Here is a 12,678-nt window from a genome sequence, read left to right as displayed (position 1 = left end):
AAAAGGTACTGACCTTCTCTGGGTTCACTGTCATAGATTGATACCTTGGTTCCATCAAGCACCACATACTTCCTCTCCCAGCCCTGCTGGCCACGTTTGGCATTTCTGTGTGCGCAAAGATACTTACAAACTTTCAATCCTGTGTATATAACATACTGATTACGGTCACTATAATAATAAATGATTGAATTCATTACCTAGGCTGTTTCATCCATCCCTCCAAGCGAACATGTCCACTGGCCTCTTTGACCTGCAGTGCGGGTGAGTTTGCCTTTTCTCGGCACAGAGCCTCTGAAAAGTGAGTGGCATACTCTGCTGGCAAACCGCAGGTGGCCGGAAGACATGGGGAACATTTAGGATGACATAGGGTGTGACACTCTATGATAAGAAAGAGAGGGGTCAGAATAGCTTATGAACCGGGGATTTATAATGGCATTTTTTTTAACTAATGCTCGAAGAGGCAGAAGCATGGAGAGCTGCAGTAGGTTATATTGGTAAAAAAAAAACATACAAATCGGCCATCATTTCTGTTTATTTCTGTTATTATCACAATACCTAAGGGTGACAAGTCAGCGCTACACTGTTAAATAAACAAATCAACATGTTTTTCCTTTTCAAGAACTCATAACTGCATTTATATTAATAACCAAAAACAACACAAATGTGATTCCACCATGTGAAGGACACTAATGTGATGGCCATGTTGCAAGAAATGTTTCTGGTATTTTTGTAAAGGCTGGCCAATAGTTTGTCCTCTGAAATATATTCACATTAACTCTGCCCAGCTACAAGCGCAGGATACGGACCTAGACAAGTGGCAGCCTGTCGTCCAAAATGCACAGTGTCCAGGCAGACGGCACACTTGGCAGCTCGCATGTTGAGGCCCACAGTGAAGCGATGAGGGATGTTGTGATGCATTCTTTCCTTTACACGACGACCAAATTCTGCAATGGAATTGAGAAAAGAAAAATGAGGGGAGAACTTACTGAAAGAATTATGATACCATTTCGTTTTGTTATACTTTGCATTCAGAAAGTTTCAGAACACTTCACCTTTTTCAAATTTGTTGTGTTTCAGCCTGATACAACAATGATTTAATTTCTTTTCCTCATTAATCTATACTTTGTACCCCATAATGACAAAGCAAAAACAGAACTTTAGTCTGTAGATTTGTTAAGAAGGAAAAACTTAAATATCAAATTGGCCTAAGTATTAGGACCCTTTGCAACAAAACTTAAAATTTAGCTAATGTGACGTCCATTTCTCTAGACCATTGCTGAGATGTTTCTACACCATGACTGGAGTCCACCTGTGGTAAATTAAAGTTATTGGACAGGATTTGGAAAGGCACACGCAGCTGACAATGGATATTGTATAAGAGCAAAAGCCATGAGGTCATAGAAAATGCCTGAAGAGCTCAGAAACAGGTTTATTCCAAGGCACACATCAGGGGAAGGCTAAAGAAATTCTGCTGTACTGCAGGTCCCAAGAGCACAGTGGGCTCCATAATTCTCAAATGGAACAAGTCTGGCACAATCAGGACTCTTCCAAGAGCTGGTCGCCCGGCCAGAACGAACAACTGAGGGAGAAGGGCCTTAGTAAGAAAGGTGACCAAGAACCTAATAGTCCCTCTGAATGGGATCCAGGGATTTTGTTTGGACATGGGACGGTGTTCCAGAAGAACCACCATCACTGCAGTCCTCCACCAATCTGGGCTTTTGTAGCAAGGTGGTTGGACGGAAGCCTTTCCTCAGTCCAAACCCATGAATGCCTGCTTAGAGTTTGCAAAAAAGCACTTCAAGAACTCTCAGACTGTGAAGAAAATGATTTTCTGATCTAATGGAAGCAAGATTAAACTTTTTGGCCTCAATCCTGAACATTATGTTTGAAGGAAACCACCACTAATCCACACAGCAAAAACACAGAAATTACTTAGAAACATTTATGTGAATATCCTAGAGTGACGCAGCCTGACTTGAACCCCATTGATCATGTCTGGAGAGAGCTAAAAATGGCTGGCCACCGATGGTTCCCATCCAACCTGACTGAGCTTGAGAGCATTTGCAAAGAATGGGATAAAATCCCCCAATGCAGGTGTGCAAAGCTTGTGGTGACATTCACAAAAACACTTGAGGCTGTCATAGCTTCCAAAGGTACTAAGGTACAAAGTACTGAGCCTAAATACTTAGACCAATGTGATATTTTAGTTTTTTTGAGAATAAAGATTAATTTATACATCTGTAGTATCAGGCAATGAAAGATTTTAAGCAACACGGAGCAATTTGTATAAATTAATTTTTATTGAAGTTATTAGATATGAATGTACAAGTAAGTAAATAGTCCGTCAAAATCAGATCACGCCAATGAGCATGGAATGCCTTCAAATGCTTCTGGGTGAAAAGCTGCCTATCCTACCACATACCATATGTTCAACTTTACAGAATGAAGTATGTTTTCTAAATTATGACTCCAAGAATGACACTGAAAAAAGAAATACATCATGGCAAACTTGACCTTTAAGACAAGTCTTTGCTCAAGTTAAATTTAGCCTCACAAAAAGAAGACGATGACATATGTACAGTAAGATGTGAGCATGTTTGTATACAGTATAACATATACATGTAAAGTAGATGAGCTCAAGCATGTGAGAAAAGACTATGGTGACTGCTAACTTACTTTCAAAGGTGACCCTCCTCTTTTCTGTGAGGAGCAAGAGGAAGGAGACAGAAAGGAGAGAACAGTCTAACAATAGCTAGGTGAAAGTAAAGGAACACAGACAGTTAAGGGTCCAAATCACAAAGCAAGTTAATTTTTGTCTAAATATTTGTTACTGTCAATATTTAAATAATAACTTCTGCATTAAAAGATTCAAAAGGTCTGTACAATGGTTTGTAAAACATCTCACTTTTAATGTTTAAATTACAGAGCTTAAATGAAAACAGGTTGTTTATACACTTTTATGTGATCCACTTCAACTCCTATTCAGCTCTGATATGCAGTAATGGTTTAGTTTCCATGGTGATCAACTCAAAAAGTGTTATTTAGCTTTGTGATAGTGGAAAGGTTGGATTAGAACCAATGTTATGGGATAATCTAAAGGACAATCTACTATTCTTACTTTGTGAGACAGACCCAAGCAGGATTACAATGTTAGCTGGATGAAGGCAGTGTGAATAAAACCTGAAAAGAGCTCTTAACTTCGGTCCATGTCTCTGTTTCAACATGAACTGAACAGAGTTTTCCAAATTTTTTTTAACTTCATAATCCTGCTTTGTGAGACATGCACATACATAAACACACCACATAAACAAATTAAGTGATCAGTGTCATTTCTGTTGACACAGATATCTTAAGGTTGAAGTATCTGTGTGGGGAAATATACAGCTTTAAAACAGGAAACTTCATACTGAGGCTGATGAGTTTAGAGCAGCATTAAGTATACTTGGGTGTTCTACCAGTCTGTATGACTTACCTTCCGGAGTGGAGGTTTCTTTGCAGCGGGTGGAGGGGTTGAGCAGGCTGCTGGGGTTGGGTTGGTGTTCTGGGGATTTGACAATGGCTGACATGAGGATTTGATGGCGAGCCTGGGCTGGCGTTGAAGGACCCACATGTTCCTGGGCTTTGAAATGAGCTGCTGTATCACCAAAGGCAAATAAGAAAACCCAATATTAAATTAATGGTAGCTATTAGGCAGCAAATACTTTGGATCCATTATGAAATAAAAATGAAACCTATGCATCCCCTTTGGAATTGATAGGTGTGGATAATGAGACAAGATGCTGATATGGTTACTCTGTTTAAAGATGTGTCAAAACATAAGATTCCCTGTGCCTTTTTTTTAGTTTCTGCCCCACTCAATAGGAAGTTAGCAATTCAAGGCCAGCCACAGAACAACATCCTGGAGCAGACAAACATTTACCATCTTGCTGCAGAACACTTCAGGATTCAGCTTTCCATGTGGTGCCTACATTAATATTTAAGACATAAGAGATTTTTAAGTCCAGTAGAAATGCTCTCCTTACCCTCTTCTCTGAGGGACCGTAATTCTATTCTCATCTTCTGCAGAGCCTCTTCTAGCTCTCCACACCTTGAGCGCTCCTTCTCCAAAGCAAGTTTCATGTCACTGTACTGCATAGGAACTGCTGGCTGGGCCTGTGGAGGCAGTGCCCCATTTGTTGTGGTGCCTACATCCTCCCTGCGCCTCCCGAATATACCCTGTTCAGAGAAGGTTTCACATTAATACTATCCGAATAGAATCAGAATAACACATACATGCATACCTGATTACAATAAAAATGGCTTATAGATTATAAAACATTTTGTCAGACCTTTTTTTTCTTAGTAGGTTGGTCCATTTTTGCCTGGAGGAAGTCAATGAGTTTAGTCTGCTGGGAGATGGTCCCCTCCATCTTCACCTTCTCATGGGAGTATACAGCCTGCAGGAAAGAAAACACACAGCTCAGAGAAGGAAACACATCTGAAGACAACTTTTAAAAGAATTCCCTTTGAGAAGACATGATTTAGAATTACTTTATCCCCTGTGATATCTTGTTACTTGCCAACATCATTCGCACTATTCTAATATCTAACTAGGACTCCCTCTCCCTCCTTAGGGACTAATGTATTTCAAATTGCAAAGATACTGCATTGAGCACCTGTATATTCTCCAGCTGGTACTCCAGATCAGTCCGCTCAGTCTTGAGCATGTCAGTCTGGTCGAGGGCGTCTTGCAGTCCCTGGGTCAAACGGAAAATGTGGCTCTTCTGGAGGTCCATCTGCTGCTGTAGCTTTGCTTGCTGTTGGGACAGCAACACATAATTATGAAATATAAAAGCAGCTTACTGAAAATTGTAAAAAATATAATTAACTCACATAAGAGAAAATGAGTCTTAGAAAAGTTCATTTCTTTTAACAATTGTCTCCTTTGTCTTACATTTTTAAATGAGGGCGTTATGAGAGACATAAATGGGACTGAATACAGAAAAGTTACACGGGTTATTTCTCTTTCACATTTTACCTCTTCCATCAGCCTTTGTTTCAGTTCTCGCTCTGTCTCCAGTTTCTGCTGTAAGCTGCGAGCATTCATCTCCAGCATGGCGTGTTTCTTCTCCAGATCATTGAGCTGTGACAACATGTGAATGCATGTTTAACCATAACACAATACAGCTACAAACACAGTACTTATCTCCTGTTTCCAAAAAGAAAAAAGAAATAATATTAAAATTTGAATACATATGTAAAAACAAAATTCTGAAATAAGAGAATAAGCATAGATCACTGACTCACAGTATCAGATAAGCTTTCAGCCTTCAATCTCTGCTCCTTTAAGGCCTGTTGTAAAGCCAGTATCTCAGCCTTGTGCTCTTTGACTGCCAGTTCCACTGCTTGGCGAGACTCAGTACTGCGCTGGTCAGCACGCAGCCTGTGAATAGTACAATAACAGGTCTTACAACGGTAATACTATCAATATACTGATTGGCAGTATGCTGTTATACACAATAATGTGTATATCTCACCTATTCTGCTTTTCATTGTCCAGCATCCTCTGCAGTTCTCTGGTGCGTCTCTCAGCTTGGCTTTTTTCATCCTCCAAGGCAGATCTCCAAGCCTCCCACTGTCTCTCCTTCTCCAGCAACTCATCATTTAGAGACTCCAGCTCCACCACCTGCTCCTCCAACATGCTGCATGTGGTCTTCAGTGTTTCGATGTTCTGGTAAGATAAACACAACACCAGACCGAAAAGAACATCTTTCAGAGTTTTCAACAAAACCCATGTGATTGGTTTCTCTTGTATTTGTAGTGACCTAGCACAAGTTAATTTGTTTGGTCTTGAAAATGAGAAAAAAGACCTTCTTTTCCTTTGGCTGTTTCCTTTCAGGGGTCGCCCCAGCGAATCATGTGCCTCCATCTAACCCTGTCCTCTGTATCCTCTTCTCTCACACCAACTAACTTCATGTTCTCTCTCACTACATCCATAAATCTCCTCTTTGGTCTTCCTCTAGACCTCCTGCCTGGCAGCTCCAACCTCAAAGTCTCTCCTCTGAACATATCCAAACCATCTAAATCTGGCCTCTCTAACTTTATCTCCAAAACATCTAACATGAGGTGTCCCTCTGATGTACTTATTCCTGATCCTGTCCATCCTCATCACTTCAAAGAGAACCACAACATCTTAAGCTCTGCTACATCCAGCTCTGCCTTCTGTCTCTTCTTCAATGCCACTGTCTCCAAGACACACAACATCGCTGGGTTTACCACTGTCTTGAATAACTTTCCTTTAATTCTTGCTGAAACTTTTATCAAACAACACTTTTGAAAATTAGAAAGAAGATCAGATGTTAAATGTTAACAAGGATTTGCCACAGTTTTCCTACATTACATATATTACATTGAAAACATTTGAAACTATTGACTGAAATAAGCAACAACTATGCGTTTGTGTGATTGAGGGAGAGAGTGTTACCTGTTTCTGGTTGTTAAGATGCATCTCACGGTCTGCAACCTCCCTCCTCAGCCGGTCGACTTCCTGGCTGAGCTGCAGCTGGTCCTCCCGCTCATCTGATGCTTCATCCAGCTGTTTGGACAGGTAGAAGTTCTGGCGGTTCAATTCAGCATTTTCCTGACTCAGTTGTGTGAGCTGCTCCTCCAGGTCAGTGATCACCTGAGGTAACATAAACATGTTCTGATGTTAGCCTTGCTGATGGAAGTAAATGGCCGCTTATATAGTGCTTTATAAAGCGCTTTACAATGTTGCTTCTCACACACACACACACACACACACACACGGCGGTGACTGCAATGCAAGGTGCTCACTGACCCACCGGGAGCACCCATGAGGCTCATTGTCTTGACTAAGGACACTTCGACACATAGCTGGGAGGGATTTGGAATGAAATCACTGACCCTGTGGTCTGTGGATGACTGCCTTACCAACTGAGCTACAGCCACCCCAAAAACAGTAATAAGATGTTTGGGCTGCCCTAAGTCTTTAGGGAGAGTGACCCCAACTATTGTACATACTCGTTGTAAAGCTATTTCTAAAGTCCCACCTATATCTAAATCAAGACACATCTTTGCTAAATATCAGATGTTTAATCTCACAATTAAGATGATTTTTTTTAACTGTTTTGTAAAAGTTCAACTTATCTGTTTATGTACAGTAAAAATGTATGAGTAAAAATGTGTATGTGATGTATCAGTACAGACTAACACACTTAAAATGGAAGAGCTCAGCTTTGTGAGCGAGTACAGCAACAGTACAAGTCTGGAAGTAGCCTGGGTTATTATTAACCTTTTTAAAAATATACAAAAAATAATTTGATATGACATTATTTTTGTGAGGCCAAGGGCCAAAGTCACAGCAGCATTAAAATAAATAAGTAAAAACTACCTAAAGTTCATGATATTTACAAAACAAACAAACAAAAAACCTGAGCTAAAATGACAACTAGTAAACAAATGAATAATAGAACCTGGACTTAAGTGTATGGTCAAAGCTTAGTGAAAGCAAACTCTTGACTTGAATAAGTAGATACATTGGTAAATTTGTAATTGTAACATTTGTAATTTCACATAAATCATCATAACCTATTTAAAATCAATGAGGTGAACCATTAGAAACACTCGTCATGTAATGCACTCCAGTACGTATCCACTACCCATTTTGACCTCAATAATAAAACACATAGTGGAATTATCATTGTTTGGACAGTTTCAACCTTAAAACTGATTAAGGCTTTTACCATGTAAAAGTAGAATTCATGATACAGAGCCACTGTATTGGATTGCATTAAACTGCACAGGTGGTCATAATTTTGTGCCTGCTCAGTGTATATTCAAAGTGTTCTGCTGCAGAGAGTATAGACAAAAGGCTATGGCAGCACTTACTGAGCAGCTGTCTCTCAAGGCATCAAATTTGCGTTGAATTTCATCTCTGTGATTCTGTGAAGCGCAAAGAATTAAGGAACACAAATGTAAACACATCATATTTCTACATACAGTTTAACAATATAAAAATAGTGTATTGCTAATAGCATAATTTAAAATTCATTACACAAACTGCACTTCTGTGAATAGTTTGCTTGGAACATATTTGAGCTGTACCTGCATTTCTATGACTGACTCGGATTGCACATGCATGCATGTATTTATTTGTCTTACCCTGAGGGCAGTGATCTCCTCCTCAGCCTCGGCGGTGGTCTCTTCCAGCTCAGTCTTAGCTTGCTGCAGCTGGCTCTCCAGGGCAAGACGTGCAGCTTGCAGGCTGCTAATCTGGGACTCACGCTCCTGCAGGGAGAGGGTCAGCTCCGACACCTGTCTCTTGATCTCCAACTTTTCTTCTTCATGTTCTAGGCCCATCTAAAAGAGAGACATGATTAGGATGAAAGTAGTGTATATATTATGTTTGCATTTAAATGCCAGTGTTTTTAAAAATCTGCTCAGGTTAAGGGATGGTGACAGATCAGGGCAATTCAGAAATTAGAAACTCTGTTCACGGGTTAAAACTCTGCTAACAAGAACCAAAAAAAGAGAAAAGGGGGGAATAGTGGTTCTCAATTACGCTAAAACCTATATTTATAAAATAGATTTGCACTGAGTGAACATTTAGTTAATGGTTTTTGTGGTGCATTTTTCTTCAAGTGGAAGAAATATAAGAAATATGGTGTACTTTAAAAAAACTCCTAATACTAGTTTATTGCATTATGACAAAACATTTTTAATGTATTAATGTTGGAATTAATGAAAAATCACACTACACAGCAGAGCTGATAGGACAGTTAGCAAGTAAATTCTGCAGGGTGGAAATTTGCAAATACCTTATTTGTAAACTATGTACTGGTCACGCAACAATATTCTACTTTATTATTCCCGTACCAACATTATGCTTTATTATACCTTGGCCTTTACATACTGTAATCTGCTCAGCAGATTATGACCAGGCCCAATGGCAATTTTGTAGAGGTGCTATTACAGACTTATTTTATTTAATTAGCTTTTTATCTGAAAGGGATCTGCACTTGTTAGCTAATCAGCTGCTTTAATCCCTTTTGTGGGTAGTAAAGATGTAGGGCTACACTGCGTTTCGCTTAAAGTGAATCACCTGAGTTTCCTGCTGCCTCACCTCACGTAACCTGCTCTCTAGTTCCAGTAGCCGTGCCCTCTTGGTCTGCTCTTGCTGACTCATCTTCTCAAGGTGCTCCTCCAGTTTGGCATTTTGGGCCTCCAGCTTCCCTGCCTGAGACTCCAAATAGAACTTTTGCTGCCGAAGCTCTGAGATCATCTCCTCCTGGGCTTTCCTGACAAAAATATACATGCAGGTGGATATTATACTGTTTCTTTTGAATATTTGAAAAAGGTTCTATAACAGAAGTTTATGTAAAATACAAATTAGTAATGTGGGCCAGAAAATTAGGAGTCTCCTTCAATTAGTAGTGTTAATTGCTGAAATCTAACAGAGGTTAGTTGTTCCTTAAACAGGCCCATTTTTAAGTTATGGTTATTTAAAACAGTATTTTTTTTATGTAGCTTAAGAGAATATACACTGTTTACACACAGTGGAGAAAAACCTGAAATGGCACATGAAGATGTAAATGTACACTAATGAAGCAATTAGAGGCTCTAGGAGACAAAACCAGTGTGGGTGTGGGGCCTTTCATGAAAGCACAGAGTGGGCAGAAGGTCTAGTTAACTCACATGTTCTTCTGGGTGTAGATGCTGCTGTTAGCGGCCAGCTTGTTAGCCTCTGACAGCTCAGCAATGCGCTGCTCCAGGTTCTTCATCTTGGAATCCATAGCATTAATGGTCTGTAGGAAGACGGGCAACACAATAACAGGGTGGAAATCACATTCCATAATACATGCTCTATTGTAAGTATATATTCTCTTTTGACTGATAGCCACATTCTACTAAAAAATCCTGAGACATGCATATTTTATAGAGGAAACAGAATTTGGTACTACAGGAAAATCCTATTAGAGTCCATCACAGTGATTCCTGAATCTTCTACTGCCGATGTCAGATGCTTCAAAAAGCTTCTTAAGTGCTTTAATTCTACCACATTAACCAGATTAGGACTTGAGCTCCGGGTTCATACTGAAGTATAGTACAATATAATCCAACTGTACATTGCAGTACATGTGCACCAATAAAATGAGTTAGTGTGTAAAGATACTGAAAATTAAAAAAGATAAATGACATTGACTCTAGCTTACAATAAAAAAACAAACAAAAAATAAATAAATAAAATAACCCCAGACATGATTGAAATGTTATCCAGTATATTGAAACTGCATCGTGTAATATAGAAAAACAATGAAACTGACTATTACACAGGAATGGTCATTTAAGGTTTACATTTAGTTAGTTAAATTAAGCCCTATGCCTGTGTGTTTTCTTACTGCTTTCTGTTCACTGATAAGTTTGCAGTTCTCCCTTGACTCCTCCTCCTGTTGAACCCTTCTGGCCTCAAGGCTCTCCTTGTCAGCTAGGTCTGCCTTCATCTGGGCCTCCAAGACCTTCAAACAGAACCAGTAAATACAATTCAATGGACTTACATTCAGGTGATGAAGCCTGTAACTTGCTACACAATAGGGCACTGGACATATTAAAAAAAATAAATAAATCAAATGACTTGGTTATGTATATACACACACACACACACACACACACACACACACACACACACACACACACACACACACACACACACACACAAGCAATACATATACTGATGTCAAATATGTTAAATTAAAAAATGAATTAAAATGGCAGGACTACCTAGGAATTATTACAACTTCTGCGTATATATATATTCAGTAAGTTTCGGTACACTTATCTGATCTTACACAAATGCAAACTCATCGCAGCTCTACGATCCTTAATCCATTTGCATGATAATGACCTGTTTTTGGTGAGGTTGCAATTTTAGAAGGTTGTTGATAGAAGTGTATAGTCATTTTGATGAATTTAGGTTGTGCTGCTGTTGAATTGTTTTGCACTATAAAGACTGATGTTTCTGTTATTTTTCCTACACATATTGTTAATAAAGTAACAAAGAAACAGAAGCAATTCTATGTAGAGTAATAGGTTAACGTCCCGTATTAAAAATTTGAAGATCTATCACATACTGTATCTGAACAATATTAGGCTGGACTACCTTGATTTTGTCTTCATAAAGCCTCTCCTTTTGAACCAGTTGAGTTTCCATCCTCTGGGCTGTTGACTGGGCATCTCTAAGGTTCTCTTCTAGTTCCTAGAAGAAGTAAATGAAAAATGAAATAGAGACATAAACAAGTACATCAAGTTTGTAAAACCTAATATTCTTTTTTTAATATTATATACAAAAATACAAACTACCACCCTGACAATTAGTTAAAAGTGCCCGAAACCCTAGATTTAGACATGACAGGAAAATCAGCTAAAAAAACAGAGTGAAAACTATTCTAATAAGTCTATTCTCAAGCCATAAAGTTAAAAACAGTAATCAAGAAACTTGCGGTGAAAAGCTGGAAATCCAAAAGCCGACCATAGTGGTTCCTACTCATGTTGACAAAGAATGTGTATGCACTAAGAGATCTAAGGAGCAGAGACTGGGAAAGAGCTGGATGAAATGAAGAAGTGGGCAGGAGGGTAAAATAAGGGGTGGGGTGGGGCAGATTATTAGCAAGCCTTTTCTGTAGCTCTCACCAGGATTTTTTCAGCCATCTGCTGAATCTGCTGGGATTTGGTCTGAATGTCATCTTTCAGCTTATTCTCCCGCCGCTCAACCATCTCCAGCCTTTTTACCTGGTTTTCCAGGGTCTTCCTGCCCTCCTGCTTACACAGCAAAAATTATAACGTAAGATTTGACTGTGGTCCAATTACAGAAACTGTAATAAAATTTGTTGTGACACTGTGGGTTTAGTCTGGTACCTCTGTCTCTCTCAGACGGCGTTTTAAAGTGTCACTAGAGTCAGTTTTGCCTCGCAGGCGCTCCAGGTCTCTCTCCAGCCGTTCTTTGGCCTGACGGACATTCTGCAACAGCTCAGTGGCTTCTGTGCTCGCTTTTACTGCCTGGAGAGATACAGAAGGTAAAAGATGGATCCAAGACAAACTTCTTGATGTTCTCTAGAAATTCCTTTCCATGTAGACATTGAAAACAATAAAAAAAAAAAAAAAACACTATTTTAAGGAATAAACAAAAAACAAAAGCTGTTCAAATGCTGTTGAATATTTGAAACAATAAGGACATAGGAGGCTTCAGTACCTATAAAAGAACAAATGTTTACGATGTGAATAAAATTAATGTACCTTGGACAGTTTGTCTTGGAGCTCTTGAATTTTCATCTGCTGCTCAGAATTTGTCTTAAAGAAAGCATAGACAAGTTCAGGCTTTAAATTTCAGCACTGCTACTGCTTTAACTATGAACATCTGGCTGAAAAGGGGAAAATGGTCTGATCCGATACCTTCTCAAGTTTAGAAAGAAGCTCCTCCACCTCAGATTTTCCTTGCTCTTTGGCCTAAAAAACAAATGGCATGATAAATAGTCCAATCCGTTTCTAGAGGTTAAAGTAGCAAAAGGGTAAACGCAAAGAACAGGCAGCAATTCTCCCCATACACTTCATGTAGCTCTTGAAAAATCCCCAAGAGCTTCCATGCCAAGAGGGAGATATAGTTGGTGTACATTGGGGACTCCCTCT

The 12,678-nt window shown here is 39.3% G+C and overlaps 1 protein-coding gene across 8 annotated transcripts in view; it reads right to left on the bottom strand.

The window, feature by feature from the left end:
- Window positions 1-12,678, bottom strand: part of cita (citron rho-interacting serine/threonine kinase a) — a 37,163-nt gene that overhangs the window by 11,187 nt on the left and 13,298 nt on the right. For 3 of the 8 annotated variants that reach the window (XM_067504858.1, XM_067504862.1, XM_067504859.1), the window contains exons 15-36: window positions 12,445-12,498; window positions 12,289-12,342; window positions 11,911-12,051; window positions 11,686-11,814; window positions 11,156-11,251; window positions 10,398-10,514; window positions 9,694-9,803; window positions 9,122-9,296; window positions 8,161-8,358; window positions 7,888-7,941; window positions 6,464-6,661; window positions 5,517-5,710; window positions 5,287-5,422; window positions 5,018-5,122; window positions 4,656-4,796; window positions 4,329-4,436; window positions 4,023-4,215; window positions 3,473-3,634; window positions 2,677-2,700; window positions 807-944; window positions 198-378; window positions 14-105 (exon numbers count right to left, since the gene is read on the bottom strand). In XM_067504858.1, coding sequence (XP_067360959.1) covers window positions 14-105; window positions 198-378; window positions 807-944; window positions 2,677-2,700; window positions 3,473-3,634; window positions 4,023-4,215; window positions 4,329-4,436; window positions 4,656-4,796; window positions 5,018-5,122; window positions 5,287-5,422; window positions 5,517-5,710; window positions 6,464-6,661; window positions 7,888-7,941; window positions 8,161-8,358; window positions 9,122-9,296; window positions 9,694-9,803; window positions 10,398-10,514; window positions 11,156-11,251; window positions 11,686-11,814; window positions 11,911-12,051; window positions 12,289-12,342; window positions 12,445-12,498 — 2,800 coding nt within the window. The remainder of the gene's footprint in view (window positions 1-13; window positions 106-197; window positions 379-806; window positions 945-2,676; window positions 2,701-3,472; window positions 3,635-4,022; window positions 4,216-4,328; window positions 4,437-4,655; window positions 4,797-5,017; window positions 5,123-5,286; window positions 5,423-5,516; window positions 5,711-6,463; window positions 6,662-7,887; window positions 7,942-8,160; window positions 8,359-9,121; window positions 9,297-9,693; window positions 9,804-10,397; window positions 10,515-11,155; window positions 11,252-11,685; window positions 11,815-11,910; window positions 12,052-12,288; window positions 12,343-12,444; window positions 12,499-12,678) is intronic. The other 5 variants (XM_067504860.1, XM_067504865.1, XM_067504861.1 and 2 more) reach the window with 3 other exon arrangements.

Source organism: Channa argus, chromosome 5 (genome assembly GCF_033026475.1).
Source record: "Channa argus isolate prfri chromosome 5, Channa argus male v1.0, whole genome shotgun sequence".
Classification (NCBI taxonomy): domain Eukaryota; kingdom Metazoa; phylum Chordata; class Actinopteri; order Anabantiformes; family Channidae; genus Channa; species Channa argus.
The sequence above is the reverse complement of the archived record's forward strand: the minus strand, read 5'-3'. Positions and strand labels throughout refer to the sequence as shown.